We start from the raw sequence: 11,697 nt of genomic DNA on the forward strand, positions 1-11,697 counted from the left end.
TTCAAATCAATAAATTTTATTATTAGAAATACAAGAAATTAGAAATAAAATGCTGTCAGACGTACGATACTCAAATGTATCTTTACAAATTGAAGAAGAATAAGAGAGGAAAATAACAAAAAAAAGAATTAAGAAGGCTGGATAAGAAATTGTGAAATTTGTAATTTTAATATTAATAACTGTTGATGTTGTACAAGTTGTTATGTTGCTAAACAGGTGTACATGTGTGTATATATATATGTCTATTTGTGTATGCGTGTTTATAAAGAAGGAAGAGGCTAGCTATGTCGACCAATCCAATCATACAATTTGCCACTGCTTGATTTTCTTTAAAAACACTACCGCACTATCAATGCATCAGTAACAGGCGGTGCCAATTTTCAAAGAGGATAAAATGTTTTTTTTTTTTTTTTAATTTTGTCTCCCCCTTTTCACTCTCACTCACTCACTCACTTTCTCAGTTTCCCCATCTCTCTTTCTTTCTCTCTCTCTCTCTCTCTCTTGCTTTTTCATTACCATTCAATTTCTCTCTATCTGACTTGCACTCTTTTACACTGTTTCTTCCTTTTCTCTAGAATGGTAGAAATAAAGACAGAATTTGCTGCTGTTTGACTTGGTGTTGTTCACTCTTGCCAACAATGTTCCCACTGGTTGTTAATGGGAACTGTATTATCATATCATACATAAGGTAAAAGAGGACACCAGCACCAAAGCCGACACTGATGGTGTCTGTCTGTATTGGTAGATAAAAAAAAAAAAAAAATATATTTATATGTATAGAAAAGTCAAAGAAAAATGGAGAAAGTGGAATCCAGGGCAGAGAGGAATGGGTTAAGAACAAGTCACGTGGTCCCACGTGGTTTCTCTAATGTTCGTTGGTTACACCATTTATCCAAATCAAAAGGTTTGAAATCTGTAAAGAAAGAAATTAAAAAAAAAAAATTAAATGAAATATTAAATAAAAAAAAATTTTTTTTTTTTACATTTTCAATAATATATTATAATAAACATAAAAGCACAAAACTAAGTAAGTCAAATCAATCTATTGTGTGTGTATATATATTCATCGACATCATCTAACATTTGTGTTCCATGCAAGCATGGGTTGGATGGTCCAGTGAGCCAGAAGACTGTACTGAATCCCAATGTCTGCTTCAGCACATTTTCCACAGCTGGATGCCCTTCTCACTGCCGACCAATTTACTGAGTGTATTAGGTGCTTTTTTTTTTTTTTATAGCACAGGTACTACCGAGGTGATCAAAATAACTAGCAAGAGATCCTTGACTGAGCTGGAGTGTAATATTGAGGGAGGTGGCTTTGTGCCAGATGTGGAGGAGGCTAAAGCATGATAGAGGGATAAGAACAGGCGTCTTACTGTAGAGGAGATACACGATAACCCCAGCTAGAGACAAGAGACAGCAAACTGAGTATGGTTGGATGTGTAGATTTGCTAATCTGTGAAAGGAAAGTGACAGATGGTTAGAAATTGAAATAGAGGTGAATGCAGTAAAATGCTGAATACAGGTGGAGGTGTGGTCCATGGTGAATCTCAATTTGGTGGAGAAAGTAAAAGAAAATAGAAGTGGGTCAAGGAAGAGGAGGCAGTAAGTGGCAGTACATAAAGTGAGGGAGAGCAACATCATCATCATCATTTAACGTCCACTTTCCATGCTAGCATGGGTTGGACGATTTGACTGAGGACTGGTGAACCAGATGGCTGCACCAGGCTCCAATCTGATTTGGCAGAGTTTCTACAGCTGGATGCCCTTCCTAACGCCAACCACTCCGAGAGTATAGTGGGTGCTTTTACGTGTCACCCGCACGAAGGCCAGTCAGGCGGTACTGGCAACGGCCACGCTCAAAATGGTGTATTTTATGTGCCACCTGCACAGGAGCCAGTCCAGCGGCACTGGCAACGATCTCGCTCAAATGTCTTTACACGTGCCAGGAAGGCGACACTGTGCACATGTGCCAGATAAGAAATAGGGAAATGATGTGAAACAAGAGGAGAGAGGGATACACAATGACAGAGGTAAGTGTCAAAGGTATGTAGGGGTGGATATAGTGAGTGACAAAGGATGGGAAAAACCTCAATCGCAGCTGTAAGAAGGTGCTAAGTAGAAAATAAAGGAAATAAGTGATGATGCTGAAAATGTGGGATGGATGACAAGGGAAGTGGTTCCAAGGAGAGGGACAATTGGTAATACAAAGGGTGGGTGCTGGGGTGAAATATCCGCACTTGTGCTCTCATATAATTACAGCAGCTGCTATAGTTAGAAGGGTGAAGGAAGGACAGGTATTGTGAAGATGAGTTGAGAAGATTTGACAAGAACAGTTTGTGTGGGGAAGTATAGACATAAACAATATGCTTTTAAGATCCCATTCCTTTGCTGAAATTAATAAGTCTTTTCAAGCACAGCAAATTGCCAATCATCTCTGTCCTTCGTCATCTCCTCTATAAGCTTCAACAAGCTGAAGGTGGTCTTCACTATTTTGTCCCATGCCATCCTGAGCCTCCCTCCGCTACAGGTTCTACCCACATTTAGCAATTGGCACTTCTTTATGCAACTCTACTCATGCATATGCATCACATGACCCACACTAGTGTAGTCTTCTCTCTTGCACACAACATCTGATGCTTCTTATGCCTAATTTCTTTCAACATACTAGCACACTGACATTGAGTGTCTAATGAAGCATGCTAGATTCATTTCTTTCCAGCCTCCAAATGTCCTCTGCATTCGTGGCCCATATTCCGCCATTATGTAACATTGCTATCTGATATACACAACTGAAGCAGTTTTAAGCTAATATATATACATAACTGGCTGTTTGGATTTAACCCTTTAGTATTCGGATTATTCTGTCAAATATGATGCTTATTTATTCACATTGTCTTGAATTAATCCTGTCTCATGTTTTAGTGATGTGATTATTTACTTTTAAAATAACATTATAGGGTAGGTGTGAGAGGCAGGATCTTGTCTGTTTGAACATAAAACAGGACGAATATTTGAGCTGGACATGGCCAGTTTAAATGCTAAACAATTAATACTGCTTCAGTTGCATACAATGGATTTTCATTCAACTGGGCAGCTGTCTGCAATGTCAGTGACAGTTCTATTCACTGCTTCCTATATTAAAGATGACAAATCTCATTTAGGTATGTGGCTGGCTGGGAGTACAGATCACTGATAAGGAGGCTCAATAACACTGAAATGCATCTAGTGTTGTTGCTACCTACAGCTGGGATGGTTTTTCTCTTTTTTTCCCCACTGATATATAGTGTTTTTAATCACAGATTGTCCATAAAAGATGTTACCTTCAGATGGATACCACAGTAACTTGCCTATCAATAATGTATATACATTAAGTATGATGCACAGACAGCTATATATATATCACTACCATCATCATTTAATGTCCATTCTCCATGCTGGTATGGGTTAGATGGTTTGACTGGAGCTGATAAGCCAGAGAGCTGCATCTGATTTGGCATGGTTTCTACAGCTGGATGCCATTCCTAATGCTAACTACTCCAGCAGTGTAATGAGTGCTTTTGTGCCACACACACATATAAACAAAGAATATAAACATATTTATATTAATGTTTGTTTTTATGTCAAGCATTACATAAAAACAATGTAACATCAAACTGATTATTCAAAACTTTTTATTAGAGTATATGTTTATCAAACTTTTACAAGAAGTGAGGTGACAGTGACTTCAAATTTTCAGCCTGCTGGCCTTTGTCAGGTCCAATCTTCAAAATGATTATCAACCCTCTTCTTGCAAAAGTTCACAGATGGGCTGAGATTGACTACAGTTGTTTGTGACATGTTTTTAATTGATAAACAAATCAATTACTTCATGTAAAAAAAAAAATTGTTTTCTTCAGGTGAATTAAGAGTAGAAATTAAACATTTAGGATTTTTCACACAAAAAGTATATGATGCATATGATGCTCTCATCTCAGTGCCCACTGAGAGAATAGGAAATGTTATTTTGATGCTAAATATATACATGGTAATAAATCAATCAACACCTTCAAGAGATGGAAAAGAAAAGAAAAAAAACAATATATATATATATATATATATATACACACACACACATATATATATTTATCAAAGCCTTCTACAACTCTTTCTTCCATTATTATAAGACAAAAAAGTTACTGCTGTAATAGCAGTTGTACTCCCTCTTGTCTCTTCAACATATACCTTATTTATCTGATTTCTTTTTAAACCAACACTGTCTACTCAATATTTTATCCATTGAAAACATTTTTTTTTATGGATTGGCCAAAGAAAGAAACTTAACACAAATCAACTTTTATCTGAGTATGCAAAACCTAAACCCATGGCTTGCTGGAGTAGGAAACAACATATTAGGCTATCAAATTATCGGCACTCAGAGCAGAGAATACTTGCATCAAACTGGACTCCGTTTAGGATTTAAACCAGCCATATTAGGCCCACATATTCTGCATGTTTTTATGTTCTGAATGGCCAAATCCAGCCTATGACAACTACCCTACAATGTCATTCTAAAAATAAAACAATCACATCATTGAAATTTTGAAGCTATGAAATAATGCATGATTAATCCAAACCAATTTGAATAAATAAACATTATGTTTGACTGAGTAATCTGAATGTTAAAGGTTTAAAGTAAACCATGCAAAATAATTATTACAGAGATAACTCAATATGAAAAACTCTATATGTTTGCTTGATATGTTAGAAATAGCAAAGTGTTATGACTTAATCTGTTGCCTAGTAGAATCCATTCTGTTGCAAGCATTCAGACAAAGTATTCAGCTTGGATGGGACAGTTTGACAAGATCCAGCGAGCCACAGGGCTGTGCCAGGCTCCAGCATCAGTTTTGGAATGTTTTCTATAGCTTGATGCCCTTTCTAAGACCAACCACTTTACAGTGTGTACTGTGTCTTCATGCCACCAGCACTAGCGAAGTGGCCAAGTAACTTGCAAGACAGAATTATAACAAAGGAAAAGGAAAATTCTACACATACATCATCATCATCATCGTTTAACATCCGCTTTCCGTGCTAGCATGGGTTGGACGATTTGACTGAGGACTGGTGAACCAGATGGCTACGCCAGGCTCCAATCTGATTTGGCAGAGTTTCTACAGCTGGATGCCCTTCCTAACGCCAACCACTCAGAGAGTGTAGTGGGTGCTTTTACGTGCCACCGGCACGAAGGCCAGTCAGGCGGTACTGGCAACGGCCACGCTCAAAATGGTGTATTTTATGTGCCACCTGCACAGGAGCCAGTCCGGCGGTGCTGGCAACGACCGTTTGAAAATGAGATTGGATAGTCATCATGGAATATCTTTAACACTTGGACTGTTCTATCTGGGCTAATCAAGGGCTAGATGGCAACAATAGATGTACAGAAAAAAAGGAGGAATATTATAGCAAAATAGAAATTGATCAAGATGACTTACTCTCCATTTGTGGGTTTGGACATTTTTCTTTGTACCACGTAGGATTAGAAGCTGGAAATGAAAGAAAATAATCGTGAGTAAAGTTGTACCTAATAACAACATTGCAGAATAATCTACAATTTAACAATTTAACAATGAGGAAGCAGCATAGCAATCATCATCACTCTTGCATTTACTTTTGTGTTCAATTTTCATAGGGTAGATGAAACTTATTGAAGCATATTTATTTTGGCTAGATGCTCTTCCTGTCACCAACCCCAAATTGTATTTCAAATAAGGTATTTATAATTCCACTGGTCATCACAATTTTACTAACTATGGAACATTTGCAAAAGACAAACAGAATTCACAAACACACACATAATGGGTTTTGCACAGTCTCCACTCACAAAGCATTGGCTGGCCTAGTTCATTGTAGAAGACGCTAGCACAAAATGTCATGCAATGTGGCCAAACCCAAAAACCATGAGGTTGCACAATGGTTCTCATAATCATACTGCCAAGTTTGTGCACATATAGTAGATGACACCCCAACAACTCTAAAAAAAAAAAGAGGTGGGAACAGAACAGATGTATTATTGATGCTATGGACTGATGAGGAGAAAGAATATCAGGAGAGAAATAAAAAACAACTTACATTTTATAATTCTTTGATGTCTGTTATCCATGTCATGAGAAAACCTGCTCCAAGCTGAAATGGTAAAAAAAAAAAAAAGAGGTTAAGGAAAATGAAAATAAATCCAAGTTAGATATCTAAATATCAGAGATGTGTTAGTATGAATTCATTAGAGTATCATTAATCTTATATTTAATTTACACCTGTCATTACTGCTGATTAGCTCCCAGCTAATCTCTAATCAACCAACAAGATCCAGTCCTTATTATGATGTGGTGACTTGCATGCCTCAAAGATCCTGAGAGCTATGCCAGGGGAGAGCAAATTCTTGGTAAAGGCTTTCCATGCAGGACAGGACAAAGAATGGCAGCCAGAGCAATGTGGACCATGGCCAAAGCCACTACCTTGAAGAAAGCAAAGTTACAGAACCATCAATGATGATTTGAAACCAAGACCCAAGAGAGAGAGGAAAAGACAGCCCAGAGTTGAGAACAGAGAAGAAAAGTCATTGATAACCTATTCTCCAAAGGGAGCATAAGTTTTACTGATGAAATGATAATCCCTGATCTAACATACTTGTATAATCAAACATGTTTCAAGCATGACTATTGATTTCATTTTTTTCCTTCACACAGCATACTGTAAACTACATTATGAAGTGTCCTTTTTTATTAACTATATGGTACAGTTTGAGACAGATTTGGGTAATATTTCATGTGGAGGCCTTCTTGTAGCTGCCTATACTACCATTTCTATTGGTTATATTTTCTGATCATCTTCAGTTTACAGATACATATAAAATGTAGTAAAAGCACTTCTTATTGGCACCATCTTATTATCTGTTTCGAATTTGAATCAAATTTAACTTCTAAGTCAGGGATAAATTTGCAATGCTCAGATTATTGTGATACTCTGTCTATGTCATTTCCATTACAAGCAGAATCACTTCATGTAAGTTAATTACACTTTCTACCACATATCATATGAATGAATGAGTGGTGATAAAGCTGAGTTGAACATCAACTGAAATCAACTTTTATTAACTATTCACATCTAAGATACCTTTTGTAATTCAGTGACCTATGTTCATGGAATAAATAGCACTTTACAAACAGCCCCCCTTATGTTTTGAAAAAATTATATATATATATATAATTGGCATTAGGAAGGGCATCCAGTTGTAGAAACTCAGCCAGATCAGATTGGAGTCTGGTGTAGCCATCTGGTTCGCCAGTCCCCAGTCAAATCGTCCAACCCATGCTAGCATGAAAAGCGGACGTTAAATGATGACGACGATAACGATATATGCCAGCATGAAAGGCAGACATTAAACGATGATGTGTATAGTCCCACTTTTTTGCAAAACCATGGTAATGATTTTAATCGAGAAGTGAAAATTTTGCATGCACAACATTTTTGTTTTCCATATTTTCCTACATTATTCCATCCAGCAAGTGCTTTTATTTTCAGTATTTGCATACACCAGAGCTTTTCATATGTAAATTTTATAGGGAAATTACTAAAGAGGCAAGAACTTATAATGAAATTCTATTGGACTTTGGTAAGTAATCAGTCTTGTTTCTGTTCATTGATAACACAATAGCCAATTGATATATTACTTTCAAAATCATGATTCAAATAATAAGCAGTGTCTTGTTTAAATATTTTAATACTAAAAAAAATCACGACCCCTTCTAAACACCCAGTGACCCTGTCTATAATGACCCTTGACACTTGCTATTCACTCAGGGGGACACTATGTTTTCCTTTGCATGTGGGTGTGAGAGAAATAAAATGTGATGTAAATATAAATAAAAACTGAAAAGCAAAGTTGTTTTTAAAAAAACAAACAACCACAATATTTGACACTATGAATATTAATTTAAGACCAAATAGAGCAACATGCTCACTGGTAGTATTTGAACCACCTATTTACTTACTACTGGGTAACTAATTTTCTTACCAATTACACGATATAGTACCTACCAATTCTTTTCTTCAAATAAGGTACTATCCCATAGCCTAATGTAACTTACATTAAAAACTTTCCTAGTTAATCCATAATAATCTTCTTTGTTGCATACTTATTCTTTACACATTCCAACAGATTTAAACGCAAGTATGCAAGAACATATTAAGAATAGATGTGCAAGTTGTCAGTACAAATCTTGTTCACCACACATATAACAGTTTATTATTCTTTGTTGTTAATTTGTAATAAAAATTGTATTTCTTAGAAATGTGATGCACCAAATGTGCTTCAGAACAGTAAGATATTAAAGATACCAGTTGCAGTGTACAGCTGCCCATTCTGGTATTATTATTATTATTATTATTATTGTTATTATTTTTATCTGGTAGTGAAGAAAGAAAGCGGTGCCCATCCATGACTGGCATGAAGAACGTATCCTCAAACAGGTAGTATTTGAACTCAAAACATAAAAAACGAACAATGACCACATTCTTAGAATACTACCATTCCAACTCTCCAAGTCTGATACAAAGTATTATTTTTCCTAAATAAAACTACCGAACTTTGATTCAATTCCTTGCCCTTTTCCCTCTCCTTGAGGGAAAGTCTATTACACTCATGAGTTCAATAGTCTATTTACTAATTCTTTAGTAAATAGAAAAATTGGCTGTTGAGGAAACTACCAGCAAAGTTGATCTAGGTGGGATCTGAACTCAAAGTGAATCAGAACAAATATCACAAGGTATTCTATTCAATGCTTTAATGACTCCACCAAAAAAAGTGCCATAGCCAGCCAATGGATGGAACTTGTAGTAGAGAGTAATCAAAGACGGCAGAGAAGGTAGTGAGATTGGATCTAAGAACCTTGGAAATTTGCAGGTGAAGTGAAACAAAATTGAGTGATGATATGCTAAATGCAATTCTGTCCATTTTATGTGAGCATGGGCAAATGGACATTATTCCTTTTGTTACAATATTTCTGCTGAAATACACTGCCTTTGTTTTGGTTAATTTTGAAAATAATAAAGAATGTAGTAAAATAACTGCTATTTTTAGGCTAGTATCATGACGATGATGATGATCAGCATTTAATGTCTGTCTTTCAGGCTGGCTTGAGCTGGATAGTTTCACAATGAGCTGGAGAACTACATTGAACTTCAATGACTGCTTCTATATGCTTTCTGCAGCTGGAACCCTTTGCCCTTCCAAATGCCAACCACTTTATAGCCTGTGAAGGTCATCAAGTAACTTGTAAGACAAAGAAGAAGCTTCCTAGAGGAAAGTGGCTTTATGCCAGGTATAAAGCCATCTTCTCCTAAGAGGCTTTATGATAGAGGGATAGGAACAAATGTCTTGCAATAGAAGAGATACATGGCTACCTTGCATCATATAGGAGTGATTGGGAAAGAAAATGAAAATGTTTGTGACAAGGTGTTGGAGTATACTGTCAAGGTACAAGAAGGTGGATGTAAAAGAAAATGCAGACTGAGGGTGGAGAGGTGTAGTTGGATAAGTTTATAACAGTGTGAGGGGAAAGTAACAGGTGGTTAGAGATGGGAGTAGAGGTTGATGTAGTGAATGATGTACAAGGGTGGAGTTGTGGCTGATGATAGATATCAATATTGGGGAGAAGGTAAAAGAAATAGCTCAAGAAGGTGGGAGTGATAAGTGGTAGAGAGTAGCAGTAGAATAAGGTTGTAAATAAACCAGAAAATTAGAGAGAGAGAGAGAGAGAGAGAGAGAGAGAGAGGGAGAGAGAGAGAGAGAGAGAGATGAAAGTGAGAGATAAATTAAAATGAAAATCTGATGGAAGATTTTAATTTATATCACTTTAAGCAAAAAGTTTGTATTACAAAATCCTGGATGGTCTCAGTTTGCATCAAAGGGGTTAAAATGATGATGATAAAAGTGAAGAAGAATCATTCAGATTTGTGCTTGTTTATATTTGGTGATTGGTGCCAAAAACTTAACAACAACAGACAATTAAATAAGCAAATTACACAGCTATTTTAAACCATACTTTCATTGATTTTCTTGTTCTATTGTTTGCTGATAACCTTTTACATTAAAGTAAACATATATTAACTATTACATAATTTCATATTTTTCTCATTATTATTTTGTTTCCCTTGCCCACATCTTTAGTGATGTTTCTTTTCCCAGCCCCAGATCCTTGAGAAAAAAAAAGATGGTTGTTTAAAAATTACTAATGCTTTGTATGTTTACTGATCTTGTACTTTGTAGATAAGGCAATGAACACAAGTGAACACAGTTTTCACCTTTACAACACAGTTGAGTGATTAACAATAAGAAAGAACAAACCAGCCAAAACTATCATATCTGAGCCAATAAGGGCCTTCATAGTCACTTAACCTCCTAGAAATAGCAACTGAATCTCTCACAAATTACACCATACCAACTTAGATCATCATCATCATTTACTCCTTTAGCATTCAAACTAGCTATATCCAGCCCAAATATTCAATCTTGTTTTAAGTTCAAATTGGCCAGATGCAGCCTTTCATACCTATCCTACAATGTCATCTTAAAAATAGACAATCAAACCATTAAAATCACAAAGCTATAAGATAGTTGATGATTAATTTAAAGCAGTGTGAATAAATAAGCATTACATTTGACACCATAATTTCAATGCTAAAGAGTTAAAGCTCATGTTTTATGCTGACATAGGTTAAATGGTTTGACAGGATCCAAGGACTGGACCATGCTTCAGTTTCTGTTCTGATATGTTTTCTGTGGCTGGATGCCCTTCCTAATGCCAATCCTAATGCCAATCACTTTACAGTATGTACTAGGTGCTTTTCTCGTGTTGATGGCATTATTGAGGTCACCATGCATCTTGCAAGAAAACAAAACCAGAGGATGGGGGAGCCTTATGTTAGCAGACTAGGATTAAAGTATGAGAAGAAGTGGTTCAGAGAGGTTCTTGCTGTAAAGGAGTTACATTCAGCAACGTGGTTCCTAACATATAAAAAGACTGGATGATCATGGCTGGAACATCTTAGATCATAGATCTATTGGATCAATGTTATATTGGGATCTAAACAACAGTAACCCTTGTCCCAACAACATGCAAACATAAAAGAAAAAATTGCAAAAACAATACAAATGAAACAATATATAAATTCAAATCATCATAACTGGACATTTCCCAGACTGTTTTACTTCTGAGAATGGGTCTTTGCACCAGAAATATATAGGTTTTGTGAAACTATGCACATCATCAGAAGCTTTCCTATTTTCCCTTCATTTATATGCCTGCTTTTCCATGCTTGCATAGGTTAGATGAATGTCACTGAGGCAGCATTTCAAAGCCAGATTTTCTTCCTGTCGCTAATTCTTACCGGCTTTTCAATTAAAGGATCTCTTATTCCATGAATATATGATGTTCCTTTTTTTTTTTCCAGTTTCCATCAACCAAATCTACTTACAAAGCTTTAGGTGATCTGGGATTATGTTAGAAGACAGTTGCCCAAAGTGCAATGCAGCGGGACTGAACTAGAAGCCAAATGGTTGGGAAGTGAACTTCTTAAACACACAGGCATGCCTGCACTTACATCACAAATATGTATGTGTGTGCATATGTGTATATATATATATATATATATATATAT

The 11,697-nt window shown here is 36.1% G+C and overlaps 1 protein-coding gene across 2 annotated transcripts in view; it reads right to left on the reverse strand.

The window, feature by feature from the left end:
* Nucleotides 1-11,697, reverse strand: part of LOC106883274 (MAPK regulated corepressor interacting protein 2) — a 46,481-nt gene continuing 34,784 nt past the window's right edge. For both annotated transcript variants that reach the window (XM_014934228.2, XM_052972584.1), the window contains 3 exons: nt 6,112-6,165; nt 5,475-5,525; nt 1-913 (listed from right to left, as the gene is read on the reverse strand). In XM_014934228.2, coding sequence (XP_014789714.1) covers nt 843-913; nt 5,475-5,525; nt 6,112-6,165 — 176 coding nt within the window. In that variant the 3' untranslated portion in view covers nt 1-842. The remainder of the gene's footprint in view (nt 914-5,474; nt 5,526-6,111; nt 6,166-11,697) is intronic.

Source organism: Octopus bimaculoides, chromosome 1 (genome assembly GCF_001194135.2).
Source record: "Octopus bimaculoides isolate UCB-OBI-ISO-001 chromosome 1, ASM119413v2, whole genome shotgun sequence".
NCBI classification, from domain to species: Eukaryota; Metazoa; Mollusca; class Cephalopoda; order Octopoda; family Octopodidae; genus Octopus; species Octopus bimaculoides.